Source organism: Carassius carassius, chromosome 2 (genome assembly GCF_963082965.1).
Source record: "Carassius carassius chromosome 2, fCarCar2.1, whole genome shotgun sequence".
Taxonomy (NCBI): domain Eukaryota; kingdom Metazoa; phylum Chordata; class Actinopteri; order Cypriniformes; family Cyprinidae; genus Carassius; species Carassius carassius.
The window spans coordinates 681,011-705,437 of NC_081756.1; the positions used below are offsets into that span (position 1 = coordinate 681,011).

At 43.0% G+C, this 24,427-nt stretch overlaps 1 protein-coding gene across 1 annotated transcript in view; it reads right to left on the bottom strand.

The window, feature by feature from the left end:
• LOC132099366 (mitogen-activated protein kinase kinase kinase 11) overlaps nt 1–23,179 on the bottom strand; it is a 30,831-nt gene extending 7,652 nt beyond the window's left edge. The window contains exons 1-8 of the mRNA XM_059505745.1: nt 21,594–23,179; nt 10,404–10,584; nt 9,280–9,428; nt 6,103–6,278; nt 5,275–5,518; nt 3,886–3,993; nt 2,709–2,859; nt 2,524–2,624 (exon numbers count right to left, since the gene is read on the bottom strand). Coding sequence (XP_059361728.1) covers nt 2,524–2,624; nt 2,709–2,859; nt 3,886–3,993; nt 5,275–5,518; nt 6,103–6,278; nt 9,280–9,428; nt 10,404–10,584; nt 21,594–22,338 — 1,855 coding nt within the window. The 5' untranslated portion in view covers nt 22,339–23,179. The remainder of the gene's footprint in view (nt 1–2,523; nt 2,625–2,708; nt 2,860–3,885; nt 3,994–5,274; nt 5,519–6,102; nt 6,279–9,279; nt 9,429–10,403; nt 10,585–21,593) is intronic.
• Between the last annotated feature and the right edge of the window lie 1,248 nt (nt 23,180–24,427).

Consider the following 24,427-nt stretch of genomic DNA (forward strand, 5'->3'; position numbering starts at 1 on the left):
GAGTGAGTGAGTGTGTGTTTGAGTGAGTGAGTGAGTGAGTGAGTGTGTGTTTGAGTGAGTGAGTGAGTGAGTGTGTTTGAGTGAGTGAGTGAGTGAGTGTGTGAGTGAGTGAGTGTGTGAGTGTGTGTTTGAGTGAGTGAGTGAGTGAGTGAGTGAGTGAGTGTTTGAGTGAGTGAGTGAGTGAGTGAGTGTTTGAGTGAGTGAGTGAGTGTGTGTTTGAGTGAGTGAGTGAGTGTGTGTTTGAGTGAGTGAGTGAGTGTGTGTTTGAGTGAGTGAGTGAGTGAGTGAGTGAGTGTTTGAGTGAGTGAGTGAGTGAGTGTTTGAGTGAGTGAGTGAGTGTGTGTTTGAGTGAGTGAGTGAGTGTTTGAGTGAGTGAGTGAGTGTGTGTTTGAGTGAGTGAGTGAGTGTGTGTTTGAGTGAGTGAGTGAGTGTGTGTTTGAGTGAGTGTGTGTGTGCGTGCGTGCGTGAGTGAGTGTGTGTGTGTTTGAGTGAGTGAGTGAGTGAGTGAGTGTGTGTTTGAGTGAGTGAGTGAGTGAGTGTGTGTGTGCGTGCGTGCGTGAGTGAGTGTGTGTGTGTTTGAGTGAGTGACTGAGTGAGTGAGTGAGTGTGTGTTTGAGTGAGTGAGTGAGTGAGTGAGTGAGTGTTTGAGTGAGTGAGTGAGTGAGTGTGTGTGTGTTTGAGTGAGTGAGTGAGTGAGTGAGTGTGTGTTTGAGTGTGTTTGAGTGAGTGAGTGAGTGAGTGAGTGTGTGTGTGTTTGAGTGAGTGAGTGAGTGAGTGTGTGTTTGAGTGAGTGAGTGAGTGAGTGTGTGTGTGTTTGAGTGAGTGAGTGAGTGAGTGAGTGAGTGAGTGTGTGTGTGTTTGAGTGAGTGAGTGAGTGAGTGTGTGTTTGAGTGAGTGAGTGAGTGAGTGAGTGTTTGAGTGAGTGAGTGAGTGTTTGAGTGAGTGAGTGAGTGAGTGAGTGTTTGAGTGAGTGAGTGAGTGAGTGTGTGTGTGTTTGAGTGAGTGAGTGAGTGAGTGAGTGAGTGAGTGAGTGTGTGTGTGCGTGCGTGAGTGAGTGTGTGTGTGTTTGAGTGAGTGAGTGAGTGTTTGAGTGAGTGAGTGAGTGAGTGTGTGTTTGAGTGAGTGAGTGAGTGTGTGTGTGTTTGAGTGAGTGAGTGAGTGAGTGAGTGTGTGTTTGAGTGAGTGAGTGAGTGAGTGAGTGAGTGAGTGAGTGAGTGTGTGTGCGTGCGTGCGTGAGTGAGTGAGTGTGTGTTTGAGTGAGTGAGTGAGTGAGTGAGTGTTTGACTGAGTGAGTGAGTGAGTGTGTGTTTGAGTGAGTGAGTGAGTGTGTGTGTGCGTGCGTGCGTGAGTGAGTGTGTGTGTGTGTGTTTGAGTGAGTGAGTGTGTGCGTGCGTGCGTGAGTGAGTGTGTGTGTGTGTGTGTGCGTGTGTGCGTGCGTGCGTGCGTGCGTGCGTGAGTGAGTGTGTGTGTGTGCGTGAGTGAGTGTGTGTGTGTGCGTGAGTGTGTGTGTGTTTGAGTGAGTGAGTGAGTGAGTGAGTGTTTGAGTGAGTGAGTGAGTGTTTGAGTGAGTGAATGAGTGAGTGAGTGTGTGAGTGAGTGAGTGAGGGTGTGTGTGCGTGCGTGCGTGCGTGAGTGAGTGAGTGTGTTTGAGTGTGTTTGAGTGAGTGAGTGAGGGTGTGTGTGCGTGCGTGCGTGAGTGTGTGTGTGTTTGAGTGAGTGAGTGAGTGTGTGTTTGAGTGAGTGAGTGAGTGTTTGAGTGAGTGAGTGAGTGAGTGTGTGTTTGAGTGAGTGAGTGAGTGTGTGTGTGTTTGAGTGAGTGAGTGAGTGAGTGAGTGAGTGTGTGTTTGAGTGAGTGAGTGAGTGAGTGAGTGTGTGTTTGAGTGAGTGAGTGAGTGAGTGAGTGTGTGTGTGCGTGCGTGCGTGAGTGAGTGTGTGTGTGTTTGAGTGAGTGAGTGAGTGAGTGTGTGTTTGAGTGAGTGAGTGAGTGAGTGTTTGAGTGAGTGAGTGAGTGTGTGTTTGAGTGAGTGAGTGTGTGTTTGAGTGAGTGAGTGAGTGAGTGAGTGTGTGTTTGAGTGAGTGAGTGAGTGAGTGAGTGTGTGTGTGCGTGCGTGCGTGAGTGAGTGTGTGTGTGTTTGAGTGAGTGAGTGAGTGAGTGTGTGTTTGAGTGAGTGAGTGAGTGAGTGAGTGTTTGAGTGAGTGAGTGAGTGAGTGTGTGTTTGAGTGAGTGAGTGAGTGTGTGTGTGCGTGCGTGAGTGAGTGTGTGTGTGTTTGAGTGAGTGAGTGTGTGCGTGCGTGAGTGAGTGAGTGTGTGTGTGTGTGTGTGCGTGTGTGCGTGCGTGCGTGCGTGCGTGAGTGTGTGTGTGTGCGTGCGTGAGTGAGTGTGTGTGTGTGCGTGTTTGAGTGAGTGAGTGAGTGAGTGAGTGAATGAGTGAGTGAGTGTGTGAGTGAGTGAGTGAGTGAGTGAGGGTGTGTGTGCGTGCGTGCGTGAGTGAGTGAGTGTGTGTTTGAGTGAGTGTGTGTTACCATTGTGGCTGGGCTCTGGTGTGATGGGTATGTACTCCTCAAAATCAGCTCTCGAATCCTCGTTACTGTCCACCTCCAGGAGTTTGGCTCTCATTGACAGACTGACACACACACACACACACACTTCAGATTCAATGGTTTCACACACACAAGCGCGCTGATATACACCCGTCCCCGTCCCATACCTGTTCTCCTGTGTGCTCAGACGGAGGATCTTTGGACTCTTGGGGCTTTTGGGGCTCAGATGAGGAGTGAATTTCCTCTCTCCGTTGGTCTGCTTGAGAGGAAGAGACTCCAGCGGCCAAACAGAGCTCCACTTACTCTCACTGGGACCCACTGAGACACACACAGACAACATCTGAGACACACCACACTTATGATGATGAAACTTTAATCTACACCAGTCTAAACTGGAGGAGAGACTAAACTAGATCATTATGATCAAATAATCGTAATCTACGCATCTTGACTGATTATTATTAGAGGAATTGAGTTTGTGCTTTCACTGCAGATACTGTGATGGTTTCACAACTCAAAATCTTTTAAAAACGAACCTACAAAAGGATTAAATATTATAATAATAAATAAACCTCCAACACCAGAAGAATAACATTAGATAAATAGGATCTAAAACTAGGATAAAACTTTTATTTTATATAAGTTTATATATAGCTAACAATAACTTTTTAAAAGTTACATAAGTAATGATGAGATCTCGTAGAGTTCAACAAAAGTAATCTAATTAATTACATGATGTGTCAGTAATCAATCTAATTAACTGCACATCTATTCTGGCAGAGACATTACGCACAACAGATCATTTAATACATTTAATTCAGTTTTTCATATACAGCTTTTATTCGGTTTCATTTTTTATTTTAGTTTATTTAGTTGTACTTAAAGTTAAGCAAAATAAAAATGGTAAATGTTGGGAGTAATATATATATATATATATATATATATATATATATATATATATAGTTTTGTGGTAATAATCTATTTACATGTAGAAGAAACAGTGAATCAGTGAAGGCAAACTTATTAAATCTTCAAAAACTAAAGCTTTCCACCTGGTCTGACACCTGATTCTTCATTGCAGTCCCGTATATACCACTATAAACCCTGAAATACTAATACTGATAATACATTGAGTCTTCCATATTTCCAGTTGATAACAGTGTCATCATATGTCATTCATTCTAAAGTCACTTCCATGCATTTTATGTTTCTATGTTCTTTACGTCTTCCTCTTAATTTGGTCTCGGTTTACTGTGTTTCAGTTGTCTCTGAAAGTTGATTTGGTGTTTTTTACTGCACATATGGAAGAGTAAGTGAAGGAGGGAGATATCTGGACAGACTCACGCTGTATCGCTCGGAAGCGTGGACCGATGGACGGCGAGCCCAGATCCGGAGAATTACGCCTCTTCTCCAAACACGGAGACGCCTGGACCGTGATCTTATGGATAAAATCTATAGGACAAAAAAATAAACAATATGGACAATCAGATCAGGAGCACACTAGACAAGAAAACACCTTCAACACACTACAGACAAAAACACTGAGACTGTGCTTCCAGAAAACGTCTTCTTTCAGAGAAGTGGATGCAACTTTAATTGATTGATTTTATGGCACTGTAGATTTCAGTTCAAATGCATATCTTTAAAAGTTTTATCTCCACTTTAGCAGCACTTACACACACCAAAACTTAGAGATTTATTCCTCTCTATATTCTGACAGGTTTTACCAAGGGGATTTTTCATATTTCATTCACCTGGTTTTATGTTTACACTTTATTTGCATCTATAGATTTCAATTAATACATATATTTAAAGCCGGTTTTCTCAAAATGAGTTTTATCTCCACTTCAGTAACACTTACACACACTTAAACACTTAAAACTTAAGAGTTTTATTCCTCTCTATTTTCTGAAGGATTTACTGAGGGTTTTTTTGTGATATTTCATTCACATGAGTTTTTATAGCATTTTATTCCTTAAAACTTGTTGAAAATGGGTTTGTTTTCTGTCTGTTGACAGTATTGTATGATTTATGCAGTGATAAAAAGAGAAATCCAGAATCCCCTCTATATAAACCTCTAACTCTAATATGTCAACAAAATCAAACAAAAATTATGAGCCTGGCCTTATTTATTTATTTATTCATTTCTGCAAATTAGGGCAAATTTAATGATGCAATGCATTAAATTTAAACAGAACATTTCAAAAATATAAAACACCTGTCTCACTGCACTGTGATTAATAACAACAGTTTAATTATGTTGCTATCTCTTAATTAATTTCAACCCTTTCACTTTCAGCATATCGCTTTAACAGTACAATGCAGTTAATTATTACTAACGATGTGAAGAAATGTGTGTGTTTTCTGTGTTTGTTACATGTTAACTCCTTTCCATTCTAGAGTCATAACAGCTAATTACTGAACGACTGCAGCTCATTAACGTCTGTAATAAAGTTCACCTAATAATTCGAGAGGATCGTCAGCTTTATATAACGACCTCAAATACACTGATCATAACAGATAATGTGGTTATTACTGAAGGAGCGACCCAAACCATAATATCTGCATGACAACCCCATAGCAACCACTACAAACACCCTAGCAACGGCATGGCAACACTTAATCTACTGAACATAATCCAGAAAGTTTTATCTAGCATAGCATTCCACTAAAAGCTAGCGGAGGCCTCTTCTCAAGAAAGTGTCTGTGTGTGAAGTGAAGTCTCCTCCTCACCCTGCGGCATGCTGATCTTCTCTCCGTTCTTCCCCTTCAGCTTGTGTTTCTTGAAGGTTCCCTTGCGCTTCTTGACGTTGGGTTTCTGGTTCTGGTTGAGGTGCATGATGAGCAGCGATAGCTCGCGCTCGAACACGTCCTGCTCCCACTGCGCTAACTGCTGCTCGCGCTGACGCAGGAACTCCTCGTGAGACTTCTGCTCCAGTGCCGCACGCTTCAGCTCCTCCTCACGACACCGCAGCTCCTGCACACACACACACACAATATATTAAATTAAAAATACATTTATGCAATTAGCAGACGCTTTTATCCAAAGGGTTATTATTCAGGCTATCAATTTTTACGTATCATGTGTTCCCGGGGAATCGAACCCCCAACCTTGCGCTTGATATGGCAATATGGCAATTTCTACTCAAAATATTTTAGAGATTGACATAACTAGAAAAATTTACATTCATTAAAGATTTTTTATAAAGGTCTTGAAATTCTACGTTTAAGCTGGTCTCATATATCCAGGTTTTCTTAAATTAAGATGACATGAAAAGGACTAAAACTAAGAAATAGACCGCCAGTTAATCTTATCTGGATGTTTATCTCTTTAGCTCATTTTAAAGCTGGTTTAGTCTCATCTTGAGTGTGCTGAGGCCCCTGTTGGGTCATGGGCCCCTTCCAGAATGTATGTAGACTAAGGTAAGACTGGATTCTGCTGTCCTTACTAGAGTTATTCATGTAAACATTTTTACTTTTGATGAGCAGAATGTGTGTGTGCATGTGTCTGGTGAGGAGCTGTGTGTGACCGTCCCGTTAAGCCGTGAGAACACATCATACCTTCTCTTTGGCCCGCAGCTCGTCAAACATGTCCTGGATCTCCAGTTTCCAGTCCTCCTGGAGCGAATGGAAGGAGTCCTGCGGCATCTCGTGCATCACCTGCTCCTCCAGAGCCGTCAGCTGCTGCAGGATGGAGGAGAAGCTGGGCCTGCGGTGCGGATCCTGATCCCAGCACTCTGAGACACACACAGAGACACACAGAGAGACACACAGAGACACACACACGGAGACACACACACACAGAGACACACGGAGACACACACACACGGAGACACACGGAGACACACACACACAGAGACACACACAAACACACAGAGACAAACACAAACACACAGAGACACACACACACGGAGACACGCACACACGGAGACACACAGAGAGAGACACACGGAGACACACAGAGAGAGACACACACACGGAGAAACACACACAAAGAGACACACACATGGAGACACACACACACAGAGACACACACACGGAGACACACACACACAGAGAGACACACGGAGACACACACAGAGACACACACACACGGAGACACACACACACATGGAGACACACGGAAACACACAGAGACACAAACACACGGAGACACATACACACGGAGACACACACACACACACACAGACACACAAAGAGACACACACACGGAGACACACAGAGACACACACACACGGAGACACACAGAGACACACACACACGGAGACACACACGGAGACACACACAGAGACACACACACACACACACACACACACACACACACACACAGAGAGACAAACACACACGGAGACACATACACACGAAGACACACACACGGAGACACACAAAGAGACACACACACGGAGACACACACACGGAGACACACAGAGACACACACACACGGAGACACACAGAGACACACACATAAGGAGACACACAGAGACACACATACACAAAGACACACAGAGACACACACACATGGAGACACACAGAGACACACACACACGGAGACACACAGAGACACACAGAGACACACACACAGAGACACACACAGAGACACACACACGCACACACACACACACACACACAGACACACAGAGAGAGACACACGGAGACACACAGAGACACAAACACACGGAGACACACACACACACACAAAGAGACACACACACGGAGACACACACACGGAGAAACACAGAGACACACACACGGAGACACACAGAGACACACGGAGACACACACACACGGAGACACACACAGAGACACACACACACACACACACACACACACACACGGAGACACACACAGAGACACACACACACACACACACACAGAGACACACACACATGGAGACACATACACACGGAGACACACACACGGAGACACACAAAGAGACACACACACGGAGACACACACGGAGACACACAGAGACACACACACACGAAGACACACAGAGACACACACATGGAGACACACAGAGACACACAGAGACACACACACACGGAGACACACAGAGACACACACAGAGACACACACACACACACACACGGAGACACACAGAGACACACACATACGGAGACACACAGAGACACACACATGGAGACACACAAAGACACACAGAGACACACACACACGGAGACACAGAGAGACACACACAGAGACACACACACGGAGACACACAGAGACACACACAGAGACACACACACACACACACACACAGAGAGAGACACACGGAGACACACAGAGACACAAACACACGGAGACACACACACACACACACACAGAGAAACACAGAGACACACACACGGAGACACACAGAGACACACACACACGGAGACACACAGAGACACACACACACGGAGACACACACAGAGACACACACACACACACACGGAGACACGCAGAGAGACACACGGAGACACACACAGAGACACACACACACACAGAGACACACACACATGGAGACACATACACACGGAGACACACACACACACGGAGACACACGGAGACACACAAAGAGACACACACACGGAGACACACACACGGAGACACACAGAGACACACACACAGACACACACACACACACACACAGAGACACACAGAGACACACAAAGAGACACACACACACACACACACGGAGACACACAGAGACACACAAAGAGACACACACACGGAGACACACACACACGGAGACACACAGAGACACACACACACGAAGACACACAGAGACACACACACATGGAGACACACAGAGACACACAGAGACACACACACACGGAGACACACAGAGACACACACACACGGAGACACACACACACACACGGGGACACACAGAGACACACACACAGAGACACACAGAGAGAGACACACACACACGAAGACACACAGAGACACACACACATGGAGACACACAGAGACACACACGGAGACACGGAGACACACAGAGACACACACAGAGACACACACACACGGAGACACACACACACACACGGGGACACACAGAGACACACACAGAGACACACACACACACACAGAGACACACAGAGAGAGACACACACACAGAGAAACACGGAAACACAAAGAGAGAAAAACACACACACACAGTTAACTAATTACACACCACCCTGCATCGCTCACATATTCAGCTCATTCTCTGTACAAATGCACCTTCTCTATTTCTCTTTTTCCAACTCAAAGCTTGCTCTCTTCTACAGAAACATATAATCATATTTTACATTTACACTTACATTTATTAAAGTATTGTTATTTGAACTTCTGATTGGATGCTAACTGCATTCCATCGTCTCTGCACTATGACAATAAAATCCTACTTAATCTAATACTATTATCATTTTTATTCATATTTTTAACTAGTTTTTATTTGTTCAGTTTAAATTCATAAATATTTATTTTCTTTCAGTATTCTTCAGTTTTAGTTTTTGCCATTTTTTATTTGAAATATTTTTTTTAGTTTTGTTTTGACATGTCCATTAACTGAACAAAAATGTTAAATGTTTTATTTTATTAAATATATATTTCATTTCAAGTTCAAATTGATTTAATTTCAAGTAACAGAATCTCTTTATGGTTTTAACTTTCATATATTTTAATTTTAGTGAAAGTTTTAGACATTTTTGCACCTAAAAGGCTCATGTTTTGAGAGATATTGTTTGTTGAATGGCTGTATGAAGGACGCACCGGACATGAGCTGTGTGAAGGGCTCGGGGCAGGTGGACGGGATGGGAAGGGTCAGTTTGTTCACAGCGACTCCGTAGGCCACGGCCAGACCATCGATCCCTCTGTAGGGAACCTCTCCGGTCAGCAGCTCCCATAACAACACCCCATAACTAGAGACAGAGAGAAGAGTGAACATTCAGATGTGTGTTTGCAGCACTGACACAGAGGGAGTTCATCTGGACATCAAACCAGACCAAACCATCAACATCAGCTCATTAAACACATCTCACACTTATGTGCTTTGATGAGAGATGTGTGTGATTTATTCCCATCATTTTATTGTCTCATTGATAGAACATTTTACTTGCATAATTTAAATTATATTTACAATATGCTTTGGTATGAATATTACAGCATTTAACAGCTCAAAAAAGGCTTTTCAACTTCTCATGTCTGATTGATTATAACTAACCGCTAGAAAAGTTCATACTTTGTACAAATTAGTCAAGTATTTTGCAGCTGTTTCCAGAGCTTTCTCATAGAAAACCACAGTATTTAAAACATTTTATAACTCTTTCATGAATGCATTTAATACATTATTTGTCATTGCACTGAATTCAAAACTTTCAATTACAGACATTTTGCAACATCAAATTGCACCCTGATATAAATTTGGCCTAAACAAAATGGTTTTATTTTTAGTTTCAGCTAACGGCTTCCTGAAGTCATGCTGAAGTACGGGATAAAACGAGCACACATTATGAACATCAGTGTTTGAGTGAAATGTGATTTGTTCAGTTTGACACACTAGGACTGAATTTCCCCTTTCATCAGAGCTTGATGTTTAGCTCCTGATTTCAGCGATTATTAGGTAATGACGTAACAGAGTTAATCATGTGATCTGTAGTAGTGGGTTAACCGGTAATTCCTGAAGAGCAGATGAACATCAACAACATCTAGAATACAGCCTCAATCACAGCGTGTTCAGTTCATCACGGAGCGCTCTCAGCGCTCTCATCTCATTTTTTGTTGAAGAAAATATAGATTTGTTTTTTTTTTGATGTAGAGTGTATTTTAAAAGAAATGTTTTTTCTCAACGACGAGTGATTTTGGCCATAGCTTCAGTTAGTGGAGACGGATCTCACCTCCAGACGTCGCTGCCCTTGGAGAAGGTGGAGGATTTGATGACCTCCGGGGCCATCCAGGCGTAGGTCCCCGCGGTGCTCATCTTCGTCGTCTTGTGCCACTCACGCGCCAGACCGAAATCTGTGATCTTCAGGGTTTTACCCTCGATGCTGTCCTGCTCCACAGGCTCTGCCAGCAGAACTGACACACACACACACACACACACACACACACACGCACACACACACACGCACGCACGCACGCACACGCACACGCACGCACACACACAGACAGACATCAGAAATACTGTTTTCCCTCTGAGAACAATGTGTCATCAATCAAACACAAACCACACAACAGCGGCTGCAGACACACACACACTCACACACACACTCACACACACACACACACACACACACACACACACACACACACACAGATATATACAGTGTCCAAACATACATATATACCACTGAAAGTGGGGGGGGGGGTCTCCTAATGAAATGAATGCTTTCTCTAGTTCATGTGGGCCACAATCAGATTTCCCCCCACTCTCAGGACACTATATGTACACACATATACATACACACACACACACACACACACACACACACACATATGTATATATATATATATATATATATACACACACACATATACATACACACAAAATCTATTTCACATCCTCCTCTAAACCACCAACAATCATACTTTAATTTGTCAACTGTTGTTTAAGTGTTTAATTGTCCAGTTTAAAGGTCCAGTTTAGCAAGTGAGTTTTATTTTTATAGCACTCTATACATTACCGACCAATGTTTTTAACACAGTGAATCCCATGATCCTGGAGATATGAAATCAATGTCAGTGTGTGTGTGTGTATATATATAATTTAAATAGTTAATCACTTATTTAATATAGAAAATAAATGAATAAAGTAAATGTATAATAGGCCTAAATATAAAATAAGTAAATATATAATAAATATATAATAAACAGTTAAGAAGCAAAGAAAAAAGTTAATATACAAGTAAATAAAATAAGTAAACATGCAAATAAGTAAATAAATGTTTTTTTGATTGTTTGTTTGTTTGTGTACATGGCTAAACATTCTAAGTCTCTATTATACTACATGGACAGATTTATTTCTATTTTAAAAAAAAAAGAAAAAGAATGATGTCTGAGCCCAATTAGATGATTATTGATTATTAAAAGATTATTAAAAGATAAGATCATGTTTAATCAAACCATTATAGATTTTTTTTTTAGTTTAGATACATATGTGAGGCAGAAGGCCATGTGACACCATGATTCTTGACAGTCCTAGTACCGAGCCTTGTGGCACTCCATACTGTACTTGTGATTAATATGCCATCTCGTCTTTCACTGCTGTGAACTGATTATGGTCAGATAAATACGATCCGAACCATGACGACGCAATTCCACTAATGCCAACATTATTTTGTTGTTGCAGAAAAGTTCTCCTCTTGAAGAATGGAGGATTTTTATATTTTGCTCAAAACAAACACAATCAAAACACTATCATCAGAAGCAGAAAACAAACTAGTTTTTTTTTAAGTTTATGTTGTCTTTCCTTGTCATCCACAAATACATTTTCCCAATTTTAACAATTATAGGTTTATTTTTAAAATGCTCGTAACAATCTGATCAATAACGCTAAATGTAGATGGAAAAAATGTCTCATCACAAACCTGTTTTGAGCGGTTAGGGTTATGCATGACAGGCAAAAATAACTATGTTTGCAGAATTGCTGTTTTCTGCCGTGTCTGAGCTGAAGTCTCCATCGGTTCTGCTGCTCACTGTATTTCTGCTTCTCTTTTTAAAATAACTGCATCATCTGCAGCTCTTTCTCATGCTTTAGTGTCTTTATAGAGAAGCAAAGCTTGAATGAAGCATGTTTGGCTCTAGGGTTTAACTGTGAAAGATCATTACTGTGAGCACTCATGGTGTGAACTGCTCTGTTGTTTTGAAGCACAGCTCATAAAATGGTCAAATGGTGCTGAATTAAGATTTCTCTTCACTGGGAGTAAGGGTGCACCCCTTGAAAAACAGACTTTTATTCTCTCTACACACCAGCATTCAGTGAGCCGCTAGGTGACTTTCTGCTTCTTGCTTGAATTTCTGCTGTTCCAAAACACTTCCACTCTCCAACAATACCACTCACATACAGCTGATTGTGCAATACCTAGCAGGGATGAAGTTTCACAAACGGACTTATTGTAAAGGTGGCATCTTATCACAGCACCACGCTTGAGTTCACCGAGCTCTTCAGAACAACAGGTTTTTCACAGATGTTTGTAAATGCAGACTGCATACAGCCGTGTCAATGGGTCTGACTGAAACACCTGAATTCAATCATTAGGAGCTGTGTCCCAATGCTTCTGTCCATGTACTATGATCTTTATATGTAGAGTTGATTATATATAAAATATTGTAAATGCAAAAGAAGAACAATCTTGTCTAAACACAACTAGTGCAAGAACAAGAGATGAACAAGTCTGTCACTCTCTCAGCAGGAAGAGTGTGTGTGTGTGTGTGACGTCAAAGCTGTTGCAAAAAGCTGCAGAAGAGAGAGAGCTTTGTGCCTGGACAAACACACACACACACACACACACACACATGTTCTGGGTGATGAAGAAAATGTGGAACAAAATTGCAGAACATGTAGAAGTGAAACTGCCGCTCAAGCCTTCAATCCAACTCTACCAGTGACCATACCCACACACACACACACACACACACACACACACACTCCTTTGTGGCGGTAAGGCTGGTTTCCGGCGAGCTGCTCAAGCAGCGACGTCCCCCTACAGGAAGTGACACAAATGAAATCGGTGCGCTTTTAAAAAGCAGCAAGAGTCTGCTGGCACACAGGAGAGATTTTAATGTGTTCACTTCAAGCCTTTTCAAGAATACGCTTCACTCTGGAGTCTTTCACTTCTGGTGGAGACACTTGATCTGTTCGTCCAGCTCACATCAGCATGAGGACTTTTCTTTATTCAGCAGATGCTTTTTTCTGAAGCAACTTACAAATGAGAAACAAAAGCAATTGATCATTACAATAAGAAAGCTCAAAGAGAAGAGCCAAAGTCATCATGGGCAGGAACTGACTGAATGGATCTGCCAAACACACGCAGACAATAACAAGAGGAAAAAGTGAGAATATCAGATTATGAGTGTCTTCTGATATCTGACGCGTTTATGTGATGTCAGGTTGTTAAGCACAACTAGTGTAAACGCGCTCACAGGAAAGGCTCATAAATCAGACGCACAATGCAAAGACAAGGGTTCATACTGAGATTTCCGTCCTTTTAGCAGCCACACAGAAATGATTCTGTAAAATCAGCACTGTGAGTCTTGCTCTCTGCACTTCCTGTGTTGCAGTATCAGGGCATGTAAAGTTCATCTCCAGCTCCGGCGTTATTCATCCACCGCTGCTGGACTCCTCTGATCTCAGATCTACATCGTCTGACGCTCTTATACACCAGAGCACTGATCCCAAACCTGCTGAAAGACCCACCTAGACAGAAGAAGATCACTCACTGGGCGGCATCACGTGAGGAACTCAACAAGCTCAGGGAAAAATAAAGACAACACACCAGTTCAGATAAATGTCTATTATAAATACAGTTCATTTATCATTACATGTTACAAAAATAAATACTAATAAATTATTTTTAAAACAAAAAATTTTAATAAATGAATGCGGTAATACTTTTTAAAAAATGATCATAATTATAAAGAAAGAAAGTCACAAATCACACGCAGGGGAATCTGTTGTCCATGGACCACTTGTGTGTCCTGCGGTCACCTCCTAAAGACACCTCATTAAATCGTACAGTTCTGTGTTGTAACAGAACTCCCAGCTGTGAGTATAACTGATCCGCTGCGGTGAGCTCCTGATCGGACTGTGGACGTGTCTCTAGCTGATCAGCTCTCTCTCGTGCTCCAGTGTCTGCTGCTCTGAGATCACTCTGTCATTACACTGGACCGTCCTCAGGAATCTGACCGCCTTCACCACACCGGCAGATGGTAACCACGGCGACCGGCGTGTTGTTTTCATGTTTACCATCTGAGAGGCGGCTTTGTTCACGCAGCTCCCAGAATGCACCTCAGCGGTGTCTCCAACGATCATGATTTCCCTCAATCTCCAGCGAATCAACCGCTAACCTTCTCACAGCCGTGTGTGTGTGTGTGTGTGTGTGTGTGCTGAGGTGGCCAGACAGACTCTGTACATCATACAGAGACAAAGACTCGTTCTTCTGAGGGAAAACCCCCAGTGCAGTAGAATCCAGCCCACGACCGACAGAGCCTGACAATCTCTCTCAGACTTCAGACAGTCAGAAACCCCAGCGACTAGGGGTGTAACGGTACGTGTATTCGTACCGGACCGTTTCGGTACAGGGCTTTCGGTACGGTGCACGTGTGTACCGACTTTAAAACCAAGGTACGTACCGAACCGTGATTTTTGTGTACCGTTACACCCCTACCAGCAACCACCCAAACCTCTTAGCAACACCCTATTAGCCATCCACACCATACGGCAACAACCCTGCAACTACACATACAACACAACATCACCATATCAACCACCCAAACCACATAGCAACACCCTGTTAACCACCTAAACTACATAGCAATGACCCGGCAACCACCCACAACTCATAATATTTTAGCAATACATTTCTCTAACATCTGAAAACTCTTTCCAAGTGAAAGCCTCTAAATCACACACACACACACACACACACACACACACACACACACACACAGAGCAGGTTCATTAAAGGGTTCGCTGAAATCAGTCACTAATAAACTCCTGTGTGCCACTGTTTAACCAGTACCAGGTACTATAGCTGACCTCTGACCCCGTCCAACCCTCTGGAATACCTGCAGCTCATTTAATGCCTTCCAACATTCATCACAACAGAACAACCCTATAGCTGTGTCCAGGGTTACTCATGTGAACTCAAACTAAAATCATAGAAAATGTAATAAACATGGAATTAATTTATATTTATATATATCTATATCTATCTATCTATCTATCTATCTATCTATCTACATATATATATATATATATAGAGAGAGAGAGAGATAGACAGAGAGAGAGAGAGAGAGAGAGAGAGAGAGAGAGAGAGAGAGAGATAGTTCCCAAGTTCTCGGATAGTTACCGAGACTTTTATAATTTTCCTTTATTTTAACTTAATATGAAAAAATATATTTAAAACAATTTGAAAATACACAACAAAAAATCTAAACCTTTAAACTAAAAAATGAAAACAGAAAATAAAATGAATTCAAAAATATTAATAAATGCTATAAAAGCATCTCAATGAGACTGGAATAACACTGGAACTGCCTCATCAATACACGGATCTAAATATTCAGCAGACAGAAGATCCAGGTATGACGCAGAGGTATTTGAGGCAAACAGCACATTTTGTTTATTTACAGGACCTGGATCTTCTGTACATGACACACTCCAGTCCTCCCTTCAATCTAAAGTTTCTGCCACTACTCAAATGATTTGGGTCACTGTGTGTGTGTGTGTGTGTGTGTGTGTGTTTCTGGAATACTCTGCCCCCTTGACATGCTCATTCCAGAGCGCCACTGTCTTTGGGAAAAAGCTGAACTCCCAGGGCATGCTGGGAAATATTTCTGAGGGTGGAAAAAGGGGAATCCCGTGCCAAGATCGTACCTGCCTCCTCCCCAAATCTGCAGCTCAATCTCCGGATGTGGCCTTTCCAAAATAAAGAGACGGCAAGGCCATGAGCTGCTCGTCCTTATCACACACACACCCACACACACACAGCAAACACGAGTGTGAGATGCTGTACATTTCAACATTCAGCTGAGCGCCGATTCAAAACATTATTATATCATGAAAGAGAACGAGTAAAAGCTTTAAATACAGCGAATGAAAACGAGTGAGTGAACCCGGACACTCAAAGATCATTTCCTCACCCTCATGTTGTTCCAAGCCTGCATGAGTTTCTTTCTTCTGCTGAACACAAAGAAGATGTTCTGATGAATGTTGGGATCTAAAAAGCTGACGGTAGCCATCGACTTCCACTGTGTGGAAGGCTACTGCAAACTGTTTGGTTGACTGCAAAAATATTTAATTTTTATATTATTTTACGTTCACTTTATGGTTTTGTTTTCATGTTTTGACTTTATTTAATATATTGCTAATGCAGTAAAATGGTCAGACACTTTTGTGGTCATCTTTGGAGTCTCAGCTCTTGGAAGTCATATTTGATGCCAGTACGATCATTTCTGGGTGAGTTCTCACATCAAGTCTCTCTGCTCTGCTCTGTGTTTGAAAGAGACTCAGTCCAACTGTGTCTGATATCCACCACACCACAGGCTTCTTTCAGTCATACTCATCCCACCTCAAAGTCATGGCAGAAGTGGACAAACAGATCAAACCCTCACAGTTTCTCTTTAAAGCTGTGATCCAGTTTTAAGCGCGAGTCACACAGAAACACCTCAGAACAGCCGAGTCCTGCACAGAGCAGCAGCGCAGAAAACACAGCTGACATCAGAGAGCTTCCTCCTCAGCTCTGCAGACGATGAGGCTCTCAGTCTGACTGCGTTTAACCTCCAGACTCTTGTAGGAGAGCATTTCAATCAATCACCGTCAGGTGCTGCCTAAGTAACAGGCATGGACGATTTGGCTAAAATCAAAGCCAAATAATGCAATTCAGACATTATAATGTTATAATAACAGGCTAACTAAACATCTGAAAAGATGAAACCAGAGTGTCATAAATCACACTTAAATATGCATGTGCAAAAACTACCAAGTTGCAACAGTTGCAACATATAACTACTGGGGTGCCTCAGGGCTCAGTTCTTGGACCACTTCTCTTCTCTGTCTACATGGCATCATTAGGTTCTGTCATTCAGAAACATGGCTTTTCATACCACTGCTATGCTGATGACACTCAACTCTACCTCTCATTCCATCCTGATGATCCGACGGTAGCTATTCGCATCTCAGCTTGTTTAACAGACATTTCTTCCTGGATGATGGACCATCACCTTCAACTCAACCTTGCCAAGACAGAACTGCTTGTGATTCCAGCAAACCCATCGTTTCATCACAATTTCACCATCAAGTTAGGCACATCAACCATAACTCCTTCAAAAACAGCTAGAAGCCTTGGAGTTATGATTGATGATCAGCTGACTTTCTCAGACCACATTGCTAAAACTGTCCGATCCTGCAGATTTGCTTTATTCAACATCAAGAAGATCAAGCCCTTTCTTTCGGATCATGCAGCACAACTCCTTGTTCAAGCTCTTGTTCTGTCCAGGCTGGACTATTGCAATGCTCTCTTGACAGGTCTTCCAGCCAATTCTATCAAACCTTTACTATTAATCCAGAACGCGGCAGCAAGATTAATTTTCAATGAGCCAAAAATAATACACGTCACACCGCTGTTTATCAATTTGCACTGGCTTCCAATAGCTGCTCGCATAAAATTCAAGGCATTGATGTTTGCCTAAAAAACTACCACTGGCTCTGCACCCATTTACCTAAATTTGTTACTTCAGACTTATGTGCCTCTAGAAGCTTGCGTTCTGCAATTGAACATCGCTTGATTGTTCATCCCAAAGAAGCACAAAGTCACTTTTACGGACTTTTAAATTAAATGTTCCTCCTGGTGGAATGACCTCCCCAACTCAATCTGAGCAGCTGAGTCCTTAGCCATCTTCAAGAATCGGCTTAAAACACATCTCTTCCATCTTTATTTGACCCTCTAACTTTAACACTCACTATTCTAATTCTATTCTTAAAAAAATCTAACTACCTTTCTAATCTTTTTGTATTCTATTTTCTTTTTTACTATACAATTATAAAAAAAAGGCCTCGAACACTAGCATGCTGTATTGTTTTTCTATTCTATCTGTTTTCTTTTTATTTAGTATTTTATTTAAAAGCCCTTGCTACGTGTACTGTTTAAACTAACTAAGACTTGTTATAGCTCTTCTATATAAGAGAACCGGCACACAGCTGACAAGCAGGAATCACACACATCATCATGATCATGACTGCAAACACAAGACAACAGGGAAGAGAGCCACACTTTACAGATTGACCATGAAAGCCTTCATTTTGCAGCCCAGACCAGCTCAATGCATCAGAAATAAAAGCTACATAATGAAGGAGCAGGCCATATTTATAACAAATATTTAGCTAAAACACATAAAACATCTTAAAATCACTTAACTGACAAATAACTGAAAACATGCAAAAACAAATGGAGAAATGAATGTCAACTCAACACATGACGCTTAATCTACCAGTATCATGCATTGCAGTATGAAATGATCTGAACTGACTCATGTGTTAGTCTCCTCACAAACTCCTCCAGATTCACTGGAGTCCCTTTCTTCAAGCAGGAGAGCGACAGATGATGAGAGAACGACAGCGATCACATGAGACCTGTCTGTCACTCATCTCCAAATACTCAGTCTGGACACAATCCCAACGCCACGAGTCTTCATATCACTACAGAATACAGCTATCACAGCTCGATAGATCAAGTCTATATATATCTGTAAGCTGTACATGCCACACAGCTAATCTCAACTGCTTGATTGCTCATATCATAACAGTGTAACTATATTAGGTTTCAACTCTAATCTGCTAAATGCAACTATGAGGAATATAGACACAGATATTATAAACATGAACAATGTGAGATTCTGTAAAGTTGCTTTGTGAAAACCACCAGGTCTACAAATAAAAGTGACTTGCCTTGACTCCTCTGTAGTTCCTGTGGAGGGATAGTCAGTCCTTGAGCTCACCTGGAAAACACCAGACGCTGGGACTTTGGACTGGACACAGGTTTAGTGCCAAACCTTCACATGTCTGAATGAAGGACACGAAAGCTCCTCCCAGGACAAACACCACAGCGATGGGTCACACACATCCTCTCAGCCTCTGTGTGATGCTGGACTCTCAGCTGATTTTGAGCAACATGATTTCACTGTGGGTGGAATCAGGATTCAACTAAATCTGCCGGATGAGCGGAGCGAGGCTCTGAAAAACTGAATCCAGCCTCGCTACTGATGCCTGGCTTTTGGATACATTGTTTAGTTTTTGAAAACTCTTTCTAGAACATACTACAAACATACAACAACTACTTGATTCATTCATATCAGAAGCAGAATACATGCTTCACTGAACCATAACATCCCATCTGAACAATCAAACAAAGATGAAAGAATAAAACTGATTCAACGCAGAAGAGACCCTTCATCGCTGATTTTCAAGCCTTTACTCTAAAATATTTCCATGAATAAATCTCTGAAAGAGACAATCAGCCAATCACTGTGTGCATAGTTAATGAGCATGCTGACATCATACATAGCAACAAGGTCAGCCGCTTTGGGAATATGTTTTAAGAGAAAACTCTTAGCTGAAACTTTTACTGCTATTTAGGAGAACTCTTAGTGGTGAGATTCGAGCCCTGAACGCCGGCCCATAATCCTCTGCCATCAAGCTCAGCACAGGAACAGAGCGAGGCTGTCTTTAGAAAACGAATAGGAAGCGAAAAATGAAGTTAGGCTGGGGGGGGGGGGGGGGGGGGCAGACGAAACAAGAAAGAAAAACACAGGATGCTGCGATCTGGAACGACAGAGCTCGAGAGACAAGTACAGGCAGGTCTGGGACAAAGAGCTCGGAAAGAATTAAAAAACAACAGAGAGAGAGAGAGATAAGATCGCAGCTACAGCCGCTGGATTGTGCTGCCTTAGCTGCAGTGTGTTGTGAGCCGGCTCTAAAAAGTTTGTTTTACGCAACAGAGGTGGTTTCCAGCCCGGGACGCACTCTCTCCTGACTCGAGAGGGAAGTGAAGGATCATGGGACATACGTGGGTGGACAATAACCAAACAGACACTGGGGTAAAGGTGTGAGAGAGTGGGAAAAAAAGAGAGGAAAACGGAGAAAGGAAGACTACAAATACTCGCTTTTGAAAAGCACTGGATATCTCCATTTACTTAGTGCTTATGTGATAAATATTAATAGTTCTGACTCAATATTCTGATTGATCTGTGATCTCTGCGTCTCTGCGAATGCTAATAAATAAACACCTGTTACACACAAGAAATCAACATGGTACAATATAATGAGTGATATCAACAAAGTCCAGCTCAGTACTACATGTCTGCGTCCTAATATGATCTTTGACCCGTGTGTGGTCTTCTTATCGGGTTTCGCAACTTGACAAATTGTGTGTGTGTCATATCCAGGCCAACAACATTCCCTTCACAACTGTGTGATACATGCCATGGGAATATCCTCTTCTCCGAAACAGGCGATTCACTCAGAGTCCTGGAGCACAACCAAATAACCCCAATACATACTGCACAGGCCCGGGCAGAACTTTAAAATAGAATTGATTTAAGTAGAGCTAAATTTACTACAGCTGAAAGCACAATCGAGCGAGACACAATGCCAAAGCAGACACACATGCAACAGGTCTCTGTAAATGAAGGCCGGAAACCTGCAGAGCTGTTCCCAGCGTTCTGCGGGCGAGACCCCATGTGGGCCTGATAATAATCCCAAACCAAAACAACTCCAGCAGCAGCTGAAAGGACCATACTGGGCGGGAAATCAGAGATGGACTCTAAACTGGAAAGGAAACTGGAGCACTCCTGTAGGTCAACGAGATGGTCATGGGCTCGATTCCCAGCCAATGCAAACGTTGAGCTTGGATGCAATGCAAGTTGCTTTGGAAAAAAAACATCTGCCAAATGCATTCATGTAAATATATAAAATAAATGGTCTAAATTAGCCAGTCTACATTTTGTGGCACTCAAAAAACTAGACTGGGAATAGAAATGTTTAGATCATGTGTTCGATTCCCAGGGAATGCATAAACTGGCCAAATGTGTAGAAGAAGGTTGCTTTGGGGGAAAAAAGTGTCTGCATCGATGTAAATATAAAAGAAATGGGTCCTTTATGATCATTTGCTGCTCTAAACATGTGTGGCACTCTTAAAGCGGAGTATGGCAGAGGCTGTGGAGTCGATTCCCAGCCAATGCATGAACTGATCAAGCATACAGCTTGAATTCAGCTTAATTACCCTTTGCATAAATGTAAATGTGTGCTGGACACTGAGAGTCATGAAAGGCAAACACATTAGCATGTCTAGAATATAAGGATGTGAACTCACTGTTGTTGGACTTGAGGTCTCGGTGGATGACGGGGACGATGGCCTCGTTGTGCAGGTACTGCATCCCTCGGGCGATCTGCACCGCCCAGTTGACCAGCACATGTGGCGGGATCCTTCGTCCGGCCAGAGCGCGGCTCAGTGGGCCACCGGACGCGTACTCCATGACCAGACACAGGTTGGGCTCCTGCAGGCAAACACCGATGAGTGCGATGATGTTGGGGTGCTTGAGCATGGCGAAGAGCCTGGCTTCGTTCTGGACATTCTGCGCCGTGACGCTGATGTCCTCGTCTGGATCCTGACGGGCCGCTTTCACGGCCACCAACTCGCCCTTCCAGGTCCCTCGGTAGACCTTCCCGAACCCGCCGACCCCGATGACCTCCTCCAGACTCAGCTCTCTGAAGTCCACCGTGTCCGGCTCCAGCTCGCTCACCACGGCCGGTCCCAGACCCGAGCCCTGCAGCTCACCGTATCCACTGGGCTTGAAGGAGACATAGTTGGACGGGAAGATTCCCACCTTGTTGTTGACCTTTCCCGCCCACCATCCTTCGTCTCCGGATATCTCCGAATCCAGAGACAGGACCTCCACCAGGTCTCCTTTACGCAGCGTGAGTTCGTCCTTCCCCGAGGCCTCATAGTCGAACAAAGCGGTCCAAACCGGGTTGGTGAAGTTTCCCTTCTGAGTCTGATCCAGACTCTTCCAGGTGGACAGCGGGCCGCGGGAGAATATGTTCTTCAGCGGCTCCATCGAGAGTTTATAAGGCGCTTGGGTTGAAATCAGATGAAATGTGTTGTTGAAGTTCAGGTGGGTACGTCACGACCCCTCTCTCCCCCAGATCTCTGTATGCCCGGATCATCGGTGAACGTGTCTCCATCAGACATCAATCCTCATGTAGAGTAAATGGACGCTCCAAGGTCCAGATCGGTGACGGGTGGTCACTTCAAGAGCCTTTCTTCCAGCATACTCTGAAAACACCAGTCACAAACGTCACACGAGTTCAAAGAGACGAAAGCATGACTTAGCGAGATCTCAAAGTCCTTCTAAAGCTCCAAGTGGCTGGTGCAAGCGGAGACGCATCGGTCCAGGAGAGTTGAGGAGGACTCCGTTCAGCGCTCCATTGAGAGGTCAGTATTTTTAGCTGCTGCTTCGCTGTGGTTTTGCCCGAGCAGGAAGCGCTCAGAAGAAGAATAGCAGGAAAAGCCAATTCAGGTCTCGGCCAAACGCGCTCAGAAAAGCTCTCTCGCGCTCGCGTGCGTCGCGTCGCGTTGTCAGGTTTCTCCGTCCGGACCGAGCATCGCGGGGCTCCTTTCGGCGGTTTCTGAACTTCTGCTCAGGTTCTGGAACTTGTTTCTCTGCGTCTGAGTCAGGAAGAGGCGCTCAGCTGATCGCGTCTCGCTGCTTTAATGGCGTCGCGTCCTTTCTTCCGCTGCGCGTCGATCGTCTTCATTCGCTCGGATCAGAAACGCTCCCGAGGGTGGTGTGTCGAGCCCGTTTACCGTGAACTCGTTCCGTCTGTCCGGTAGAGGGTGGGACAGGAAAAGAATCAGATGACTGTCGACTCTCCTCCTCCCTCTCCTGGCCGCTGCGCGCGCGCGGTGTGTGTGTGTGTGTGTGTGTGTGATGCACTGATTCCATCATTTACTGAGAAAATGCCCTTTATACTTGGAGAAGATGATGACACACTCACTTTATCTTTGCATTTATCACTAATAATCAAATGTTATGATTTTGTAAATAAAATCACACAAAAGCTCAATTTAGTTGTTTACAAAAAGGTAAATAATTAAAACTGTAAATAATGATCGGTCTTTGTGTTATGGTATGTTATCATTATTATTATTATTGAACTAGAAGAGAGTATGATTTTTATGCTATTCAAAAAATAGAAAATAATTGCCAAAATACATTTAAATATATTAAATATATTTATTGTTTCATATGTTTAGTTTCATTAATGCATTTAAAGAATATATGAATATTTAAATCCTTTTACATGTTGATTTTCACTATTATATATATATAAATCAGTGGAAGAGAGGCTGTTTTGTGTTCTGTCAGTCACGTCTGTGCACTAGTAACTCTGACTGAGACGAGTTCTGTCTGGTGCACGGGTCACACCAGATCAAGTGTTACTGAGGGAGCATGAGTCTCATTCTGTCCAGAGAGAGCTTTCCGTTCGTCTGATCTTTGATGGTTTCCTCCATCTCTACCACATTCCTCAAACCCAGCACCACGAGTAAAAGAGCGAGGAATAAATGAGTCAGAGTTTTGTGTTCCACAGATGAAGGTGCTCCTGTGGAGGAGAAACACCTGAACATTCACTCACACACCGGAGGAAAACAGCTCTGTTTCTAATTCTGTGAACATTTCAACACAACAGAACTGTCCTATCACAGGTGGAGATGTCTGACGTCTAGAGGAACCAGCAGATATTCCCTCATTTACTGACACTGTTAAAGAAAAGATTACCGTAGATCAGACTTGTTTCCTGACTTAGAAAGAGACCCTCATCTGTAGGACCACACACACACACACATGCATTAGTTAATGGTAAATGATCTAAACCATCCCTTGAACATGATGATTATCTAATTTGCTTCAGCTAACAGCATCTGCTAAGTGTTAATATCTCTCTACCGGACATTTTCTTCGGAGTGCTGTCAGCAGTTTTTAACCAGCACTGATGTGATTGGATCTAATGTTAGTTTATATTATTAGCCAGGACAAACAATGAAAGAGCACATTACTGAAACCTCAAGTTTATTTCACTCATACAAAATCAAGAGCATGTTAAAAGTGAACAGACGAGAGAAGTCACGAGACTCTCTCCAGCTTC